Source organism: Anabrus simplex, chromosome 5 (genome assembly GCF_040414725.1).
Source record: "Anabrus simplex isolate iqAnaSimp1 chromosome 5, ASM4041472v1, whole genome shotgun sequence".
Taxonomy (NCBI): domain Eukaryota; kingdom Metazoa; phylum Arthropoda; class Insecta; order Orthoptera; family Tettigoniidae; genus Anabrus; species Anabrus simplex.
In genome coordinates, this window is record NC_090269.1 from 386198910 (window position 1) to 386221887 (window position 22978).

The 22978-nt window shown below is 41.9% G+C and overlaps 1 protein-coding gene across 1 annotated transcript in view; it reads left to right on the forward strand.

The window, feature by feature from the left end:
- Positions 1-6443: 6443 nt before the first annotated feature.
- Shab (Shaker cognate b) overlaps positions 6444-22978 on the forward strand; it is a 260638-nt gene continuing 244103 nt past the window's right edge. The window contains exon 1 of the mRNA XM_067148672.2: positions 6444-7112. Within this exon, the coding sequence (XP_067004773.2) occupies positions 6444-7112 (669 nt within the window). The remainder of the gene's footprint in view (positions 7113-22978) is intronic.

Genomic DNA, 22978 nt, shown 5'->3' on the forward strand with positions numbered 1-22978 from the left:
ATCTGGAATATCTCTCGTGGGTGTACCAAAATGTTGTCACATTAAACACTCTGTGACAACTAACCATATCTCCTCGCATATGAGGATGGTTGCCTAGTTGTACGTCCTCTTAAAACAATAATCCCCACCACCACCATCCTCGCATATCTGAGATTGACAACACAATATTTCCAAACCGAAACTTACAACTTTACTTAAATCACAAAAACTTTACCGTTATTTTTCTCTCATCAAGTCTACGCAGATTTTAACAGACTTTGTAATTTCAATCCCCTGTAAAAATCACACCAGTCTCGCCCCGTAACTTCCCTTGAAAAAATTTACATCGCCGAACACACGACAGTATGCCATCCGCACCAGCTGACATTCCATCACTCGCTCTAAATGGTAAACCACGGATCACACTTATAGGAATTTCATCTTTACACTGAACAGAATTGTGTGATAAGTCAATGTCTTAATTTTGGCAAACCATAAATATAGAAAATAAACGTATAGGAATGATACTTTGCTCCAGACATTATATTCGTTTTACAACCATCAAATCTACTACTATACAACACTTCACACGCCATTTTCGCGACTTTCCGATTATCCAAGAAACATTTTTAAATGACCTTTTTTCATATTCCTCTGACATTCTTACGAAATAAAGGAGTGACCAAAGTGCGTCACAGATACACAAATAAAATTGTGACATCATGAAATAAATAAATGCACTTTATAACAAAGGTAATTCACATACTTGTAGTCGTATGACGTCTCCCATCTTAACATGCCCACCAACCTCTCTCATTCTTTATCTAGCCATCTAGACAGATAGTGGCTTTACAAACATAATTCTGTTTAATTTAATTTTGTTTAATTTTAACATCATTCATCTGAAAATAATGCCATAAACAAAGAAATGCCCTTCATATGTTCTCTTCCTCGCGAACCGAACATGTTCGTCAAATCACCGATCCGCACACGCAATAAAATTAAACAAGGATATTTCTAATTTAACTGCAGGACTTCGGAATTGTAATGACCGTCTGTTGCCTGGACATGAATTTACATAACGGTTCCACATTGGAATACCGTTAATTTGATTAACAATCTCTCTCTACTTGGAGATGACGTTAAATAGCCACCTTTGTTCAAACTGCTTTCCGTTCCGGGGAAGTCTGCACAACCGATTTTAATGTTATTCTGAGCAGCGTGCGGTCGCTTCAAATTCACTGAAGACAATGCGGGATTTCAAAATGGCGCATCTTACTTTAATAACATTTACTCCAACTCCCATGCCATCGGCATTTACCGCCAATAATTTACAGGCAATTTTTCCACCCCATAGAAATGTAATTATGGCTGATCATGACAAACACATAATTGCTTAATTTAGTAGCTATGTTGATGATAAGCATTTAAGGATTTCTCTTAACCAACTGAGTTTTCAAATTGCCTCATAACCTAGACACTTTATTCTTGTCGATGTAACAGAGTTTAAACGAACAGGCGCGTCTTTCGACACTTTTTTCTGGAGCTATTTGGCGGTCTTTACCATTAACAACCAAATTGCTTCACTTACGATTTTCTGACGTTTACTGAGGCAGTTTCGTCGCCTGTTCTTCTTAAAATGTACTTTTATTATAAAAAATAGTTCCTCCGTATCCCTGCACATTGTACACGTGCGGGTGACGTCATTTCTCTAGCGGGAGAATGAGAATCACCACGTGTTCTCGGAGTGCCGTCTCTGGTCAGAGATAAAATATGCCACTAGAGCTTATGACTTGTAATTTATATGGGACCTCATGTAATGAATTTAGGACTCTGGCTCGTTATGACTCAAAGGTCGTGGGTTCAGTATTCCGATTCCAATTTCCTTGTGCTAAAATTAAAAACGGTTGTCAAGAAACACTTCATGTTACATTACCTAGTAATTTCATAATTCGTACGAATTATTTCGTTTCTAAATATTTCGTAGATATGTCTGTCCAAATCTAATCAATATTATCTATTAATGAGAAAGTAATGTATTATTTTGAGTAATTCATGTATTCATATTATGTCATTATGAATGTCATTTTTAGACATATTTTCATTGCAGTTATTTACCAGTATTTCATGTTGTATTCCGGAGATAACAGCTTCGAACCACACTGTCAGCAGCCCTGAAAATTGTTTTGCGTGGTTGCCTGTTTTCACACCAGGCTGTACCTCACTTAAGGCCACGGACTGCGGGATACCATAACGCGCTTCTTATGAAATGTTTCATAAAACCTTTGCAAAGGGCAGGCAAAATAATAATTCAACTAATTTTTCAATTCTTTTACACCCACTTAAGTTGATTTTCCGAAAAGAGAGTGCGTGTTTCTTGATTATTAAAGAAGACTCCAAATACCAATTTTCACGTCTGCGACTTCTTTAATATTTGAGGTGTAAGTCTCCTCATACAAAGAATTCAACTAATTTTTCAATTCTTTCACCCCCCACTTAAGTGGAATTTCTGAAAACAAAATAATACGTATTTCTTTAGTTTTAAAGGAGACTCCAAATGCCAATTTTCACGTCTGTAACATCTTCAGTTTTGAGATATCAGTATCCTAATAAAAAGAATTCAACCCCCTTTTCAGTCCTTTTTACCCCCCCCCCCCCAAGCGGTTTTTCCGAAAACAAAAAATGCAGGTTTCTTTACTTTTAAAAGATTAAAAATACAAATTCTTACGTCTGTAACATGTTACTTTTCTGAGAGATACTGTATATATTATTTTGTGATATTCACCCCCTTTGTCACTCCTGTTCAACTAAAATTTACGTATATCTTTATTTTAATAGGAGATTCCAAACACCAATTTTTACGTCTCTAAACATTTTTAGGTTTTGAGATCTATACTCATTTAAACAAATCACCCCCTTTGCACCCCCTTAGCAATGGTATATCTCAAAATACTCCCTTGGTTAGCACCTACACTCTAATTTAAATGTATCCCCGAAATGTTGTTTCTTTATGTCCGGAAGGTTTAGATCAGCGATGATGAATCAGTCAGTCAGTCAGTCAGTCAGTCAGTACATGTTATTTTATATAGAGAGAGACTAACATATGTACCCGTTCTTCACACGGGAATTTGTAATAGATTTCATGATTCCTTCATGAATTTATGCGAAGTTACATCCCTGTATTCAAACTTTTAATAATAATAATAATAATAATAATAATAATAATTGCTTTACGTCCCACTAACTACTTCTACGATTTTCGGAGACACCGAGGTGCCAGAATTTAGTCCCGCAGGAGTTATTTCACGTGCCAGTAAATCTACCGACACTAGGCTGACATATTTGAGCACCTTCAAATACCACCGGACTGAACCAGGATCGAACCTGCCTAGTTGAGGTCAGAAGGCCAGCACCTCAACCGTCTGAGCCACTCATCCCGGCTTCAAACTTTCAATACGGCTTTTTAAACTGATATTCTTCTACAGAAGCAAGTGGCAGTTGTCTGTACGATAAAACTGAACAAATTAGAGACAGAATGAGGATGATCACAGAGTTTATTGAATGGTACAGTTCATGGTCTGAAGTTTTGCGTAATTCTTCATACTTCTCGGCTAAATATTGTTGGTCATCTGAAACCGGAAGTGGCGTTATGGCGAAACACTCATGAAACGAATCATTGACGATCTCCCTTCTTATGACCGGCTCCACGGTTAAATGGTTAGTGTGCTGGCCTATGGTCACAGGGGTCCCGAGTTCGATTCCCAGCAGGGTTGGAAATTGGTTCATTTCACTGGCATGGGGGCTGGGTGTATATGTCGTCTTCATCATCATTTCATCCTCATCACCACGCGCAGGTCGCCTACGGGCATCAAATCAAAAGACCTGCATCTGGCGAGCCGAACATATCCTCGGACACTGCGGCACTAAAAGCCGTACGCCATTTCATTTACCTCTCTTGTTATCTGTTCTATCGAAAATAGTAAAATGGCTCTTTATTTAAACACTCTAACCTACCGTGAAATGACATGACAGCAGGTAGATTCGATTAAGTTTGGTTTTGTATATTTTGTGGGGGGTGCAAAATCACGGTTTAGGTTTCGTATAAATCCCCAGTCACTTCGAGGATTGATAAATAATATTGGCCCCAAAGCCTACCCAAGGACAGGTGGATTCTACATATTAAGTTTGGTAGAAATATATCCAGTAGTTTTCAAATAAGAACTCAAACAAACAATCAAAGCCAATACATATGCAGATGGTCATTATTACACCTGAAACGGTTTTGTAGCCTGGTTTGATTTTCGCGGCCAAAGAGATGCATAAAATGTGAACGTAAAACCCAACATAAGCAAGGATAAGGTTGGCTACATACATCAAAAATAAAATCGTAAATAAAATAAAAGATGCGGATAGGATACTTAAAACTTAAAGGTCTAAATGACAACTACAGACAGGAATAGTGTGGAAAGCGGACTTGGACCCCATGAGGCAGTAAGATCGTAGGATGTTGTAAGGAAAAGAACGTACTCGCCCATACCCTTCGTATAAAATATAATTAGAAAAAGAAAGAAAGGAACAGAAACCTATAGAAAACAGTTCGTGAAAAAGGAACAGAAATACAACTGCAACTTAAATCTTGAACAATAAACCAGATAGGATATAACAAACAATCTTCTGGATGGTCTATCATAGGACGACTACAAATTGTTCGTGATTTCTTTATACAGAGCTACTGGAGGCAACCTGACGGAAAATTAACACATTGCAACATTAAAGATAAAAGAAATTTTAAAACAAGAAAACCTCCAAACAAAAGGTGGCCTCATGTAACACAGAGGCACAAATGAAATAGCCCAAACTAAGATTCGAGGTGATTTCCTGGCAGGATAAGAACATTTACATTTCGCGAAATTTAAGAAGAAAGGCCGAAACACATGAAGGTTAAACTTAGAAAGAGGAAAACAAAATCACATATTACAACATTTTAAAATAATTAAACGTGCTTACCTTAGGGTAGGTTGGCCCCGTAGGCCCGGACCGCGCGCACCGCGCGTCCGACCTCTTCGAAGATCGAAAACGGAAGACGACAAGAAAACGGTAGCACACGCGTACCTCACATCATACCGGAAATCGTTCGATATCAAACCGCCAATCGGAAAACACCTCCGTGTTAAACCAATTACAACACTTCTAATTACAACCAATTACAAAAACCCTAACCTTATATGGGCATCAAGCAAACGACAAGCCATGAAGAAATTGCTGACGCAACAATTGAACCATCAATTTCTTACACGTGTCGGTATAGGGAGTTTATTTTTAAACTGGACCAAAATTTTAAAACATAAAATCAGCAAGACCAAATTATACAATCTTCAAAAATGTGTTAACTTTCTTGGGATACACAAAACATAATAACACATTTTTTCTACATATGTCCAAACAGTTTGTTTCTAAACAATTTCCTTTCAAAATAATTTTCGAATAGTCTTTACCTAGAAAAAAAACAATTTCTCGAGATACACAAAACATTTTCACCGAGAAAACAAAATAAAATTACAATTTCTTGATGTATAGGAAACACTCTTGAGATCGCCGTCCAATAGTTCAATTCATCCAGAGTAAAAACTTAAACGTTTTCTTGCAGCTCACGTACCATGTCACCCACTACGGGTTACAGGTTTATTGAACGAAAATTTCGCCAAAATAGTCAATGAACAGACGCACGGTCGTTACGATTTTACTTATATGGATTAATCAAAGTATTTGTCACTTAGCAACCTGCTAAATACAGAATGTATTGCGTTTTAGGTGGTGGTGGTGGTGGTGGTGGTGGTGATTCATGTTTTAAAAGGAAGTACAACTAGGCAACATCCTCTGATTATTGTTTTAAGAGGAAGTACAACTAGGCAACCATCCTCTGATTATTGTTTTAAGAGGAAGTACAACTAGGCAACCATCCTCTTGCGGGTTAGGGAAAGACTTCGCCTTCGATTATTGGAGTGATAATTTAATGACTTTATTTTATTATTAATCAAATTTGGCTAAACTTGCAGATCTATCAATGTCTTATGATTCACCGGCAGGTACTTCCGGAGAGAATAAAGAAAATGAACCAGATCGGTCCAGTAGAACTAATGCTAATGGCCGGATTTGCCAAAGCTCCTTTTAGTAAACTCTTTTAATATATAGATTTTAGTTTATGTATTCACTGTTTAATTGTAAGCCAGGGACACGGGTCCCTCATTTTTGCCAGTTAAAATAAACCATACACGTATCTATCATCTGTACGAGAATAATTCAAAAATACAGTGTTATATGTAAAAATTAGCAGTATATAATCACAGCGACACAGTACTAAGTTCGATTCTCTTTTTCTTGTGTTGCAGATCAGGATGCGGCAGCGAACTGGAGGGGGATGAGGCCGCGCTCGTGCTAGCACCCTCCAGCAGCAGCCGCCCTCCATGGTGGGCGACCGAGACGGGGATGGGGTGGGCGTTCGCCGGGACATCGGCGACATCGGGGGCAGCAACAAGGAAGTGCACTATGCGCCCTTCCCGCTGTCCTCGCCGCCGCCACTGCAGCGGGCCCACTCTCGTTCCATGTCCTCGCTGCCCCCCGAGCCCTTCATGATCATGCGCTCCAAGGCGCTGAACCGACGCGTCTGTATCAACGTGGGGGGAGTGAAACACGAGGTGCTGTGGCGGACGCTCGAGAGGCTACCCCACACTCGCCTCGGCCGACTGCGGGACTGCAACACGCACGAGGCCATCACCGAACTGTGCGACGACTACTCGCTCATCGACAACGAGTATTTCTTTGACCGCCACCCTAAATCTTTCAGCTCGATCCTCAACTTCTACCGGACGGGCAAGCTTCACCTGGTGGACGAGATGTGCGTTCTCGCGTTCAGTGACGACCTCGAGTACTGGGGGGTGGACGAGTTGTACCTAGAGTCGTGTTGCCAACACAAGTACCATCAGCGTAAAGAGCATGTGCACGAAGAGATGCGCAAGGAGGCGGAGTCCCTGCGACAACGCGAGGAAGAAGAGTTTGGGGAAGGCAAGTGTTCGCAGTACCAGAAATTCCTGTGGGACCTCCTGGAGAAGCCCACCACCTCTATCGCCGCCAGGGTAAGAACACCTCTTGTTCAGCTCTTGGCAGCTGGAAACAACGTAAAACTAACAGCACGCTCGTCTTGTCACTAAACATGGCCCTGTCTTGCTGCAGTGGAGACGGGCCGAGCCTTCAAGCAACGCGCATGCTCTGCCCCTTTTGTTCATAAGGCATTCAGTTCCTTTGTTTCTGCCTTCATTTTAAATAACATCGCCAACTAACGAGTGCGCTTGCATGGTAGGTAAAATGTCCAGTGTAAGGTTCTGAAAATACTACATTTGTGTGGGTAGGTCTTTAGTGAGCATATATTCAAGATCAAAAATAGGAAAATAGAACATCAGGTCTATTACAGTATGGTAACTCCTGTACATGTATTCATATTACAATAACATTTTTCTACGTTACTGAAGCCGAACGACTTCTAGATAACTCATTTCTCAGTAGATCTTACCAGGAAAGGTTAGAAGAGTCTGATCTAAATATCGTGTTGCATGTGAAAGGTACATCTGATATAAAGCCAGGCGTCAAAGGCAGTTGTTCTTCCACATACCTGTTTGTACAGGGTAGGCAATTAAAACTGACTCGGTAGATATTTATAAGAGAACTGACGCAGGATTGACCCTTGTTAATGAACAACGCAGAAGATGCTGGAAATGCTCACCGTTGACATCGATACAGCACTGTGCTCGATTTATCAAACTCTGAGACACGCGTAGCTGCTCTGACTGAGGGATATCAGCGTTGTCAATATCCTTCCAGTGTGTGAGGATTACTGGAGTATACCCGACCCTTTAATTTGCCCCACTGATAAAAATCACAGCAAGAGAGAGATCAGGTGATCGAGGTGGCCAGTTGAATGATTTGTAAGGTTACAGGTGCAGGTCCTTTCTGATAATGTTTCGACACGACTATCTCTTATTTCCCATTTGTGGAGGTAAATATCGTTGAGATATCATCGGATTTCGTTGCAGGCTTCCCTTCTCTCGAGCAATATTTTCAAGTGTTCGAACTCTTTACGGATAGTTGCAGCTTTTACTCACTACAGAACCCGTTTTTCGCCATTATGCCACTGAGTTTTGCATTGCAGACCTTGCTGGTGGATTTGTCAAAATACTACCAGTCTTCAGCTCCTGTGAAAACAGTTCCACGCAGGTTTTCCACGAATCGTGCTTCGCATAACACTCGACAATGAACACGTAATGACACAGCGACGTACTCGGGACAGAGCATGCGGGAAATGCGCACGCGCAGACATGTAACAGCAACCGATCGGTGCATCGAAATCAAGGTTTCCAGCATTTCCTGTGATGGGCAGCTTTCTTGTTCATTAACGAGGGTCAATTCCGCGTCAGTCTTATAAATATTTTCTGGGTTAGTTTTATTTAGCCCACCCGGTATTTATTGGACGTAAAATTGAACCGTAACTATTCATTAATGTAAATAGGGAACAAAATCCAGTCTATTACAATCTGACCCTCCCAGCAGCACACCACTTCAGTCTGGCTAGAGAGCATCCTCTCCTCTCTTAAAAATATAAACACTGAGATGTGTACCTTAGAGACATTGAGATGTGTATCTTAGAGCTGGAACTTGCTCAGGCTATTAAACCTTCTCGATCTGGGATCAATCATGTCGTCTTATATACTCATGTCGTTCTGTATACTATCGAGAGCAAGAATCATCGTCTTACAGAATGTTGGCAGAACCTCCTTAATATTTCGTCGCTGAAAAAACAATACCGCGTATCTAATAATGTTCTTCCTATCCATTATTTTCCTTGCGAATGATCATGCCTCCCAGCTACATATGTATATTCAGTCCATCAGAGCTGGGCTGAGTGGTTCAGGCGGTTGAGGCGTTGGCCTTCTGACACCAACTTGGCAGGTGCGATCCTGGCTCAGTCCGGTACTCAAATTCGTCAGCCTCGTGTTGGTAGATTTACTGGCACGTAAAAGAACTCTTGCAGGACAAAATTCCGGCACCTTGGCGTCTCCGAAAACCGTAATAGTTAGTGAGACGTAATGCAAATAACATTATTATTAGTCCATCAGAACATCTTTCGTTGTGTTCATTTTCCTATGCGTATGTGTAATAAAAATGAATATCACCATACTGTAGGAATGTATGTTTGCATGATGTATTTACGCATTTCTACATTATAATGCATTTAAGGTTCAATTTCCTTTATACATAAGCATAGGAAAATGAACGCAACGAATATTGTACTGGAAGACTGCATATCCATATGTGGCTGATGTGGCTGTGAGGCGTGACCAGTCTTACGGAAAATGATGGTTGGGAAGAGCATTGCCAGGTACATGGTGAAATAAAAACCTACAACCTGTTTTCCAGTCATTGGCCGGATCAGGGATGGACTGAATGAAGCGAGGATATGAATTGTGCCGGCTGCCGAAGCCTGTCGCACTCCTCTGGGGCAATGATTAATGACCGATAGATGGAATGAAATGATATTGGAGAGGGTTTCTGCAATGAAAGACGACAGGGAAAAACGGAGTACCCGGAGGAAAACCTGTCCCGCCTCTGCTTTGTCCAGCACAAATCTCACATGGATTACCGGAATTTGAACCACGGAACCCAGCGGTGAGAGGCCGACGCGACGGTATTGATATAAATAAGGATTACAAGGGAAGGGCGCGTACCGAGGAATCGCAAATTTTGCACGCACGTTCAATGAACCAAGAATAACACAATGGCCAAAATACTTATTCCGAAAATTAACTCGTGCGACCTACAGAAAGCGTTGAAATTCATATGTTTGAATTAACGCGCTCGATTACGCAGGCCACTACTCAATACCCTACCCACAATTTGCACTGCCCCACAAATGATTTGAGGCCACACTGACATACGCTTATAGTCATTTGTATGGGACAAGTGGTTGTTTGTATAATGGTAATCAACACAGGCAAAGTTATTTTTGCGTTGGAAGAAAAATATAGAACATGTCATATAAAGCCCGAATCCTCGCTTCGTTACATGTGGTTGATGTAGAGCATATTGCAGAAGCTACAAGGAGTAACTTGCTTTCATGTGTAACATCCCTTGTTATACTGATTATCCTTTTTCATTGTAACTACGTCCCGGATGTTTATGACATTTCATATTGTATTCCCTTATATCAGGGCCTCTCAGGGTGCATGCACTGTGCACGGTGCAAAAGATGACTTCGCTCAGTTGACCAGAATGCAGACCCCGACTCCTCAATTTGGAGCAGTAGCGCTGTCTCTCTCTTTCCCCACGCCTGTCTCCCTCGCTCCCCCTGTCTCCCTCTTCATCACTTGCTCCGTAGCGCTCCAAATCCGAGCTGAGTTGAGCCGAGTTGAGTCAAGCTTAGCCGAGTAGCCCAGAGACGAACCGTTGGTCCGAGCCGAGCCGAGCGGGACCGATGCCCTGTGCACAGGAACTCTACGCCGCTGTATGCACGTGCGAGATTTTGGGCGTTTGAGAGGCCCTGCCTTATATTATCTCCGCGGAAAAAGCAAGTTAAGTATGATTTTATCTAAGGTGAATAAAAGTATGCAATTTTCACGGGTCATATAAAGTCATATTTTGGCTCATTTAACCTTCTTTGTCTCTTTCCGATAATTTTTATTATGGTCATATTTATTCCATTTTTAATACCTTTCTTCAGTCGTCTCAAAGATGGATATTTTTACATTTGTAATTATTATCTGTAATTTTTCAAAATTATTTTTGTTTCAAATATTTATTTATGTGTATTAGGAGGGTAAGCTGTATAGAAAGAGACAGATGCGTATAGAGTAACAGGTAGTGAGCCTCAATTGAACTCTAATGATCTGACTTATTTCAAATATGGCCCAATAACATCCTGAGCGGGTTTTTTCGTTACAAGTCAATGTTGCCTGAAAATAGAAGATCGTTCCTATTTGATAACTTTAAAATATTTGTAATTTTCTATTGCAATTCTTTCTTATCGCCCATCAAAGTGTGATATTTATTTAATTCTGTGCAGAGTCGAAAGTTAGCTCTTGAATGAGTAATTAGTGAAATTCGAAATCTAATAATAAAATTATTATTATTACTTATTTATTACTAGTGGATTTCTATCTTTTAAAAGTATATTTTCAATACAATGTTAATTTAAACAGCTGCAAGGTTTTTTTTTTTAATTTCGAAAATGTGACCAAAAAATTTATAATCGTATTTATTGATATAATTTTGTACATTTTATGTCATAAATGCTTGCATATTTCTAACATTTTTAGGTCATAAACATCCGGGCCCTAATTATAACAATCTTATTCTATTGCCTTTATTGGTCCACAATCAATGCGGGAATTAAATTCTTTCTCTTAAAGCCGCTACATCATTTTCACGACATGCTACACAATTACTAACGGATAGAAAAGAAGATGAGTAGCGCGGTCCCTCGACGAGAGAACCTAGTCCTCGTAGCCAAGTACGCATATTCAAACGTGCGAAATTTAACGCATATTGTAGGTCGCATCAATTCAATTTCGAAAGAAATGTTTTGGGCGTTGTGTTATTCTTAGCTCATTTAACGTGTGTACAAAATTTACGTAAGATCCATGATTCCCCGGTTTACGCTCTTCCCTTGTTACAGCTGAGTAATCGTCCGCCTGTGTAGCGTCTGCCGTCCTCAGGGGCCCGGGTACTGCCAGAAATTTAAGAATGGCAGGAGGGCTGGTATGTGGTTGAACTGGTACATGCAGCTCACCTCCATTGGGGGTGTGCCTGAAAAGAAAAGAGCTGCACCACCTCGGGATGAGGACACGAGTTTACTAGCTGAGTAATCGGAAAATTTGTGTAACGAAATGGTGTAGTAACAAAATATGTGACGGAAGTGTAACCTAGCAACCGTGAAGGCTCTGTTTTATAGCTGGCGGTCATGTGACATTAGCAGCCGTTCATAGATGGCCGAGATAGTTATGATCAGTTGATTTTCCGAAAGGGAAATATGGCGTTTCATTTTAATTTCTTCAGTGATGATTTGTTGGCCACACCAACCCTTTGATGGGCGGGTGTCGTATTGGTTTGAAGTCAATCCCTGCACACGAACACTGACATATGAATAAAAGTCAGCTTAAGGTGAGGAGTAATGAAGCAGTAAAATTGAAATGAAATGGTGTATGGTTTTTTTAGTGCCAGGATGTATCCGAGGACTTAGGGAATCGAACCCGGAACCCCCGTGACCAAAGGCCAGCACGCTAACGATTTAGCCATGGAGTCGGACAATGAAACAGTGAAAATGATTTGTTGAAACGCACTGCCTTGTAAAGTGTGTCAGCACCAGGCTGTGGAACAGTAATCACCACCAGTAGGGACTCAATGACACACATGCATAAACAGCCACACGACTAGACTAGTATAACCGTATCACTGGCGGGTTCTATACTCATATTAGTAATATATACTTTATTCCCGTAAAATTGACTAATCATGAGGTGTTATATTAGTTCTATTGTCCGCCTCTGTGGTTTAGTGGTTAGTGTGATTATCTGCCACCCCCGGAGGCACGGGTTTGATTCCCGGCTCTGCCACGAAATTTGAATAGTGGTACGAGGGCTGGAACGGGGTCCACTCAGCCTCGGGAGGTCAGCTGAGCAGAGGGGGGTTCGATTCCCTCCACAGCCATCCTGGAAGTGGTTTTCCGTGGTTTCCCACTTCCCCTCCAGGCAAATGCCGGGATGGTACCTAACTTAAGGCCACGGCCACTTCCTTTTCTCTTCCTTGTCTACCCCTTCCAATCTTCCGATACCCCCACAAGGCTCCTGTTCAGCATAGCAGGTGAGGCCGCCTGGGCGAGGTACAGGTCATCCTCCCCGGTTGTATCCCCGAACCAGGGTCCGAAACTCCAGAACACTGCCTTTGAGGCGGTAGAGGCGGGATCCCTCACTGAGTCAGAGGAAAAAACCGACCCTGGAGGGTAAGCAGATGAAGAAGATTATTAGTTCTATTGCCATTTCGTAGACAGCAAACAATTCCTGACAAACAGCTATAACTGCATTAAAACGTAATTTAATTTTACTTATATACTAACAAGGCCATCTGCGCGGTGTAGAGGTAGCGTGCCTGCCTCTTACCCGGAGACCGCAGGTTCGATTCCGGGCCAGGTCAGGGATTTTACCTGGATCTGAAGGCTGGTTCGAGGTCCATTCAGCCTACGTGATTAAACTGAAGAGCTGTCTGACGGTGAGTTGGCGGCCCCGGTATGGGAAGCCAAGAATAACGGCCGAGGGGATTTGTCGTGCTGACAACACGACACCTCATAATCTGCAGACCTTCGGGCTGAGCAGCGGTCGCTTGATACACCATGGGCCTTCGGGGCTGTTACACCATGGGGTTTTGTTTTGGTTTTTACATAATAACAAAATTATTGAAAATTATATGCTTAATTTTACAGCGCGATATTTAAGCGGTTTCATTCCAATGAGAAACAGACGCAATACTGTGCACTACATGGAAGGGATTGAATTATAAGTTCTTAACTCATTTCTAGTAAACCACTGGGCATAAAATTAAACGAAGATGCGATTAATTGTGTATATTGATTAAGGGTTCCAGCCTATCAAATTGTTATAACTTGATCATATAGCTCATTAGAATCTGTGTACCAAGGGGAAGGGAAGGCCACCAATCCCCACAAGAGAAACAGCAGAACCCCGTAAGGGCCTGGCCTTGAGTGTCACAAAAGCATTGCGACATATATCATCATCAAACACCACAGTTTCTATATCGGCAAGATTACGTGCACTCGAATGCACATCGTGTAGAGGTTGCCGACGTTTTGAATACATACATAATCATTATAGACCGTTATGCCTTTCAGCGTTCAGTCTACAAGCCTCTGTGAATTTACTAAACGTCTCCACAATCCTTTATTTGCAACTAGTGCTGTGGCCTCATTTAGTTCTATACCTCTTATCTTTAAATCGTTAGAAACTGAGTCTAACCATCGTCGCCTTGGTCTCCCTCTACATTTCTTACCCTCCATAACAGAGTCCATTATCATCCTTGGTAACCTATCCCCCTCCATTCGCCTCACATGATCCCACCACCGAAGCCGGTTTATACGTACAGCCTCACACATCGAGTTCATTCCTAACTTAGCCTTTATCTCCTCATTCCGAGTACCCTCCTGTCATTGTTCCCACCTGTTTGTACCAGCAAACATTCTCGCTACTTTCAAGTCTGTTACTTCTAACTTACGAATAAGATATCCTGAGTCCACCCATTCTTTGCTCCCGTACATCAAAGTTGCTCTGAAAATAAACCGATGTAAATATGGTTTCGTACGCGAGCTGACTTCCTTCATACAGAATATTGTTGATCGGAACTGCGAGCTCACTGTATTAGCTTTACTGCACCTTGATTTAATCTCACTTACTACACTAGTGTCCAAAAGTTAAAGCATAATCGCTAAACGAGGCCATAATGCCTGATAGGAATGTCAGACAGATTGCTGAACGAACGGAAGCTGACTCATACACCATATTTCAGACAACGTGTCCAAAAGAAAAAAGTGTCAGAGAGGTTCTGATTGCTAACGTACACCTTTGACAACAACTAACAAAACTTGGCAATGTTTTCCACAACAAAATATGCTGTTAATAGGGAGAATGGTTACACTTAACGGCCACACATGCTTCGCAGCGACGTGGCATGCTGTCTGTCGGATGGCGCAAGAGCTCTTTTGGCAGTCGATCCCATTACTCAGAAAGGGCAATGCGAAGGTCTTGGAGGGTCCTTGGTGGAGGCTGAAGGGATGCAATTCACCTCCCCATTGCATCCTAGGCATGTTCTATAGATTCAGATCCGCAGACCTCACTGGCCAGTCCATGCGATGAATGTCTTGCCCAGCCAGAATTTCATCCACCAGAGCAAGCGGTGCGGTCGGGCATTATCGTCCATTAAGAGGAAGTCTGGATCAAGCGCACCTCTGAAGAGTCTAACATGTGGTCGTAGTACCTCATCCCTGTATCTCCGAGCGTTAACTGTGTCGTTCGGACCACGCATGAAGATGTGCAGGTCCGTAAGGCCATTCAACATGATGCGGCCCCAAGCCATGAAGCCACCACCACCACCACCATCATACTGGTCCCGTTCCACGATGTTCCTATGGTTGTATTGGCTACCCGGTTCTCTCCAGATTAATGTGTGACGGGAATCGTTCTGCAAACTGAAGCGGGATTCATCTGTGAAGGGCACATGCCTCCATTAATTCATGGTCCAGTTTAGATGTTGACGGCTCCACAGTAAACGGGCCCTTCTCTGTGCTGGAGAGAGCGGAACGCACACTGCAGGACGTCGAGCAAACAGCCCTGCTGTTCTGAGCTTCCGGTACATAGATTGCCGGGAAACGGTAACCCCTGAGACGGCTGCAAGCTCCGCCATCAATTGTCTTGCAGGTGCACTCCGATTTCGTCGGGCGGTTAAGGCCAGATAACGGTCCTGCTGTGAGGTGGTTACCCTTGGTCGACCTGGTACTGGCCTACGACTAACATCTCCTGTGCCTCTAAATCGTCTCCAAAGCCTGGAAATGACACTTTGTGGCACATTCAAGGATACGGCGACTTCGGCCTGTGTCTGGCCTGCTTCCAGGCGGTTGGGTATTCTACCGTGCAAAACTGGGTCCAAATGGCGTTGTTATGCCATTACGTTGTCACGTTCACTACGAGACTACACTCCGCACACTATAACAGGGCATACACGACTGAGGGAATATGGGGCGCAGGCACTGGCTGTGTTTACCTTGCGGTTACGCCGCTAGTCAAAGCAGGGAACACTCCTTTCCTATACAGAGCGAACGCGTAAGGTTGGTAGGTGCATATGTCGTGCGATTTGCGGTCTATTTCCTGTTGCCCTGCTTACACATCCTAAATACTTGAATTTATCTACCTGTTCCAGCTTTATACCACCAATCTGACATTCAATTCTCTTGGATTTCTCACCTAACGGCATCAATTCAGTTTTAGAAAGGCTATTTTTTTAACATACTCATTACACCTATTTCAATGTGCCAGGAAATTAGACTGCAGGCTTTCGGCACAATCTGCCATTAATACCAAGTAGTCAGAATAAGTCAGACTGCTTACTATATTTCCACCTAACTGAGTCCCTCCCTGCCACATTGTATCTTTCAGCGGATGATCCATGTAAACTACGAACAACAAAGGTAAATGATTACAGCCTTGTATAACAGCTGTAAGTACCCTGAACCAAGAACTCATTCTACTATCAATTCTCACTGAAGCCCAATTGTTAACATAAATAATCTACCTTTTATTCCGTGGTCCCCCAATACGGCAAACATATTTTCCCTCGCCAACCTGCCATATGCTTTCTCTAGATCTACGAAACATAAACACAAATTTCTATTCCTCTCGTATCACAATGGTTCTCATCCAGCTTCCTCTCAACCACTGACCGCACTCTCCGTTCCAAGATTCCAGTGAATACTTTACCTGGTATACTAATCAATGAGATACCTCGATAGTTGTTGCAATTCTTCCTGTTGACTTGCTTATAGATAGGTGCAATTATTGCTTTTGTCCAATCTAAAGGTACCTTACCAACACTCCATGCTAATTTTACTACTCTATGAAGCCATTTCATTCCTGCTTTCCCACTATACTTCATCATTTCAGGTCTAATTTCATCTATTCCTACTGCTTCATGACAATGGAGTTTATTTACCATCCTTTCCACTTCCTTAAGCGTTATTTCACCAACATCATTTTCCTCCTACTCATGAGCTTGGTTGTTCGCGACACCACCAGGAAGATTTCCTTTCACTTTAAGAAGATGTTCAAAATATTCCCTCCACCTCTGAACAAAGAACACTGTCTCAACGTTTCACTCATGGCAAATGCGCAATTTTCAGTTCTGGTTTCCAGGAAGATGACTGTTATAACTGCAAAGCAAAGCAGTCACCTCCGCACAGGCCATGAAGGCCCTTGGAGGAGTGGAGGGTAAAGGCTTCCACCATTGTTAACCTCGGCACGTGGTGGGGTAGAGTGGTTAGCTATACGCTCGGCCACCTTTGCCCCCAGGAATTAACCTGGTACTCATTTTTGGTGTAGGCTGAGTGAACCTCAGGGCCATATGCACCTGCAGAAGTGGAAATCTCTTTTCTTAAATTTTACGACTTCCTGACGGGGATTCGAACCCACGTCCTTCCGGGCGAACCAAGCACGCCTTTACCGCCTCGGCCAGGAAGCCCCTGACTGCTATAACTATTATTTATAACTATCAAACAAAGGATTAAGACAAAAGTGGTGGTTTTAAGACACATTTCACACGTTTCTAAAAAGTTTGTTTATGTATTTTAATGTTGAAACAATCTTAGCAGACTAAGAAGAGGTACCCATACTATGAAAAACGTAAATTTAAGCAATTTCCTCAATTGTGCCGAAAATTGAAGGGCTAAACGGCCTGGAAAGCTTTCAAATTTTGAGTTTTGGATTGTTCTATCAAACTAGAAGAAACACGTTTTGAAAATCACTTCCGGCGTGAGTGCAGTTCCGTAAAATTCAGCCTAAAAACGCTTGTTTCTTTACTCGTTTTCTTTTTGATCCAAGCCGGCATGAGTGGCACAGACGATGAGGTGCTTGCCTTCTGACCCCAACTTCGCAGGTTCGATCCTGGCTCGGTCCAGTGGTATTTAAAGGTCCTCAAATACGTCAGCCTCGTGTTCGCAGATTTACTGGCACGTAAAAGAACTCCTGCGGTTCAAAATTAAGGCACCTCGGCGTCTCGGAGAACTGTAAAAGTAGTTAGTGTGTCGTAAAGTCAATAACATTATTATTATTATTATTATTATTATTATTATTATTATTATTATTATTATTATTATTATTATTAGCAAATGTACCTGTGCTTCGCTACGGTATTCTACATTGTATACGGATTTTTCCGTAAATTACTGTAAAGGCAGTGAGTAAGATTATACTAAATTGCATCTACAAACGATCTTCACCATGCGACGCTTCGTTCAGTGTTCTACATGGTTGATCGTATGACATTTTCTCTTATCTCCTATATTTATGGGTTAGAATAGGTTAGTCATTGAATGGGGTGAAATTTAGTACAGTTTTCACATACTAATTTATATTTTTGATACCCATGTGATACTGGAATCGTAACATTTGGCGAACATATGGCCACTGGTCATGTCAATGTGCGTGCCCGATGTCGTGATTGCATCTTTCCTACAAGTATGTCAAACGATAACTTATACGTGTAAAAATCACAAAATTAACTTGAAATGGAACACTACAGCTCTATTTAAAGTATAAGGGATAGAAATACGACAAAAAGTCAAAGGACCCCCTCCCCCCACCAAAATGAAAGACGATTGTGATTTCTGTTTTGCAATACGACTTACCGTTTAGCCACGAATTATCCCGAAACTAACGTCTGCACCGTCGTTAAAATTGCACCCATATTCCGATATCTCCCGGGGCCAAAAGTTATACATCTGAATAGCTTAGAATATTTCCTCAAAGAAAAGAGCGTCCAGGGTTCGGGATTAGCATTCGCATATTACGGAGTAATAAAATCGTACAGTTAAGAAAGCTGAAATTAACAGAAAATAGGTTAATAACTGAGGACAGCCGGATAGGACAATAATATGTAAATATCATGTGGATGTATTGGAAAATCAAATGCCGCTCAATAAATTATGGTGATATGAGTTAAGGATATAAGAAAGCGGTAACAGAGGAAAAATTTAGGCACAGGCATTCTTAGGTAAACCGATAAGAAGATGACTAATGGTGTTATTACTTAAGCTATTCGAGGACGGTTGTAACCTCCAACGATATTCCACCAGTACCGCGCAGAATGGCCGATTTACGTCACTCTTGCTTTCTACCCAAGGAACAACCACGAATTTACAGGAGTGATGACGAAAATGGCAGTGCGCTACTTCCCTGATGGCAAGCAGTCAGAGACGTTGCCATGGTAACCTGTAGGTTTGTTGTCGTCTACCGGTCACTCAATGCAGAGCATGATACCCGCAGAAAATAGTAATTTTCTCCGTCACTTGAAAAATAATGTAAATTATGAACATAACAAAATTTATTTATAATGAAGAGACGTTTCGCATACAGTGCACGGCGTTTACAGAACGACAATAGTATAAGAGAAAATGGAGGAAAACCGTTCGGGTTTTCCTATAAACACCCAGTCTATTCTAAGATTTTAAAATGATATCAAAACCTTCCCCGGGATATGTATACACTAAATATGACGTTTGGTCGAGATCTATCCAGCCGTTCTGCAGTGATGGTGGAACAAACAGACAAACAGACAGACACGAAAAATAATAACCACCAATTCGGCATTGAGTTGACCTAAAACGGATAAATATCTGAAAAATTGGCAAAACAAACAAAATTACAGACAGCGGACCCCTTCCAACTTTATCTATATAGATTATTACTATTATTATTATTATCGATTCAAATCCTAGCCAAATCAAGTTATTCACATAATTCTTCCTGTAAAGTGTTCCTTGGTTCAATATCCTCAGGCGTTTTTGTTTTTTCGGAAAATGTCCACATCGAATGTTGTTATAAGGGCTGAAGTGAAAGTCTGCATTGACTCACATTAGCGTTCGTAGTGGTACTTAAATGAAACAATGCAATGACTTACATTAGCACTCGTAGTGGTAGAAAAAGGCAAACTTCTAATCTTTTCTCTTTTTTTGCTAGGGGCTTTACGTCGCGCCGACATAGATAGGTCTTATGGCGACGATGGGATAGGAAATGCCCAGGAAGTGGAAGGATGCGGCCGTGGCTTTATTTAAGGTACAGCCCCGGCATTTGCCTGGTGTGAAAATGGGAAACCACGGAAAACCATTTTCAGGGCTGTCGATAGTGGGATTCGAACCTACTATCTCCCGGATGCAAGCTCATAGCCGCGCGCCTCTACGCGCACGGCCAACTCGCCCGGTAAACTTCTAATCTAATCGACCGGATAACGATGATTAAGAAAAGGATTGTAATTTTTAGCTCATATCCCTAGGATGTTTTCAACATTGAACTGCTTGCCTGAAGAGCTAGAACTGTACATTTTTTAACCCAGTCAGAATGCTTTAATATTACTGACCGAATTTGTTAATCTGAAAACCTGATTTCGACTCAGTATATACTGGCCGTGGTGATTATTAATTAAAGAAGAAATACAGCGAAATAAATATAGACCTAGCTGGTCTTATTCTTCAAAAACTGAAGGGATTCGGAAAATTAAAGTAATGGCTCGGACAGGTGTCACAATTATATTCTTCCTCAACCTCGCATCCTAATACTATCGGGTCGAAAAATAACGCGAGTTAACCAAGGGAGTTCCCATAGAAAAGATGAAGGTTAGGAGCCTGGAAAGTACGCTAAATGGAAACAATGCAAGACTCAGTTAGCTGGTGGTGGTAGTAACTCATTTAAGAGGAAGTACAACTGGGCAACCATTTTCTAATAACACTAATCAGAAGGAAAAACTGGGAGAGCTCCGACACTTCGAAAAATTACGTAGGGAACACTGCCTGCCTGACATATAATTGGAACCTAGCACAAAAAGAAAATAATACTGTACAGTGTATGCGATCCAAATTGAAATTCGTTTATCTTCAAGAATAAATAGAACAGTGTATATTTAATGCTCTCTGCAGAAAGGTAAGCACATTCATTTTCCACCTCAAAGAAACTGTTATTTACGGAAGCGGATTATTTTATTCACATGGACGCATTTCAAATAAAATTATTTGTATTAGATTTCTCTCTGCAAAGCATTTTGTAAAAGATTCCCTCAGTTTAAAAGATAAACCGTTCCTCAGATGCATAATTCAATGTAATATTCGGGTCTGTCTCTTGGAGCACAATAATTTTCTTCCTGGCCTCAAGTCTGATAGGCGAACACAAAGTTCTTCGACGGAGAGAAGCCTGTTTCATTGTTTCGCTGTAATGCTTTTTTTTTTTTGCTAGGGGCTTTACGTCGCGCCGACACAGATAGGTCTTATGGCGACGATGGGATAGGAAAGGCCTAGGAGTTGGAAGGAAGCGGCCGTGGCCTTAATTAAGGTACAGCCCCAGCATTTGCCTGGTGTGAAAATGGGAAACCACGGAAAACCATTTTCAGGGCTGCCGATAGTGGGATTCGAACCTACTATCTCCCGGATGCAAGCTCACAGCCGCGCGCCTCTACGCGCACGGCCAACTCGCCCGGTCTACTACTTTTAAAAACACCACTCAAACTAAGGTCATTCCACACAATCACTCCACTGACACCTCGGAACATACCACTTACTCGAGCAGTTCGTCTCCTTCGTGTTGTAAAAGGTACAATTTTCCTCCAGGAGTGTTACGTAAAGTAGGGGCAGTATCTCCTTATAGGAGTGGTTCAAGTGACTTTGAAATTAGTGCTGATATTTCAGAGTAAAGTTCTTCATAACCAATTTAGGAAGACGCTACTCTGTCATTTCTGTTTCCCGAAAATCCAGGGACTGATCCTGATGAACTCCAAGGATTTTACTTAGGCCTATAGATCAGGTAACTGTAAAATGAATGATTTTTGTAAAAATATAACTGAACTTGTGTTATTTCAGTATTCAGTGTAGAATTACCTGAGTATACATCCCCTTCTTTTTTAAGGTTTTTACTTTAAAATAGATATTGCGTTATTTATGACCCTTCTATTTTTTTCTCTGGGGAAGGAATGTCTCGGTTTATTGCATTGAAAATTATACATTACACTGATTTATCGAGTTCTTGAGTTGGGTTTAGATATTATCTTCGTGTGTGATTACTTAAACTTTCGTCATAGAAACATACTCATCATCATCATCATCTGTTTACCCTCCAGGTTCGGTTTTTCCCTCGGACTTAGCGAGGGATCCCACCTCTACCGCCTCAAGGGCAGTGGCCTGGAGCTTCAGACTCTTGCCGGGGGATACAACTGGGGAGTATGACCAGTACCTCGCCCAGGCGGCCTCACCTGCTATGCTGAACATGGGCCTTGTGGAGGGATGGGAAGAGTGGAAGGGATAGGCAAGGAAGAGGGAAGGAAGCGGCCGTGGCCTTAAGTTAGGTACCATCCCGGCATTCGCCTGGATGAGAAGTGGGAAACCACGGAAAACCACTTCCAGGATGGCTGAGGTGGGAATCGAACCCACCTCTACTCAGTTGACCTCCCGAGGCTGAGTGAACCCCGTTCCAGCCCTCGTACCACTTTTCAAATTTCGTGGCAGAGCCGGGAATCGAACCCGGGCCTCCTGGGGTGGCAGCTAATCACGCTAACCACTACACCACAGAGGCGGCTGAAAATACTCATTAATTATTATTTATAAACCTTTGTTCTCCGTAAAGACTTATATAGGCTGTGTTTCCCAGCGACTAATTCAGTGTACGAAATTAAATGTTCAGCACGGTTTGCGGTTACAGTAGTTCGCTATTTGAATAGAACAACGAGCACTTCCATTCCCTACCCGGTAAGCAGTGCTATAAATTTTTGGCCCAACTTCTAATATTTTCTGGTTTTGATTAAGCTTATCTTATCTTGGATGATGGCCTAGCTTATTCGATGAAAGTTGGGGTGTAAATACTGGTCCATCCTGCACGGATACAGATTATGCGGTTTCAAGTAGCACTGGTCGCGCGCAGCATCTGGCACGATACCATACTTCGTTATATTTTCTTGGATGGGATTGGTTATTCGAACTGACGTGGGAAAACTGGACACAAGGGGACAAGTGTTGCCAACTTAGTGGATTTTCCGCTAAATTTGGCGGAATTAGAAGACTGTCGGCGGAGAAATACACTGACTGACAGAGCAAATGCAACACCAAGAAGGAGTGGTTCGAAAGGGATGAAAGTTGGGGAAAAAA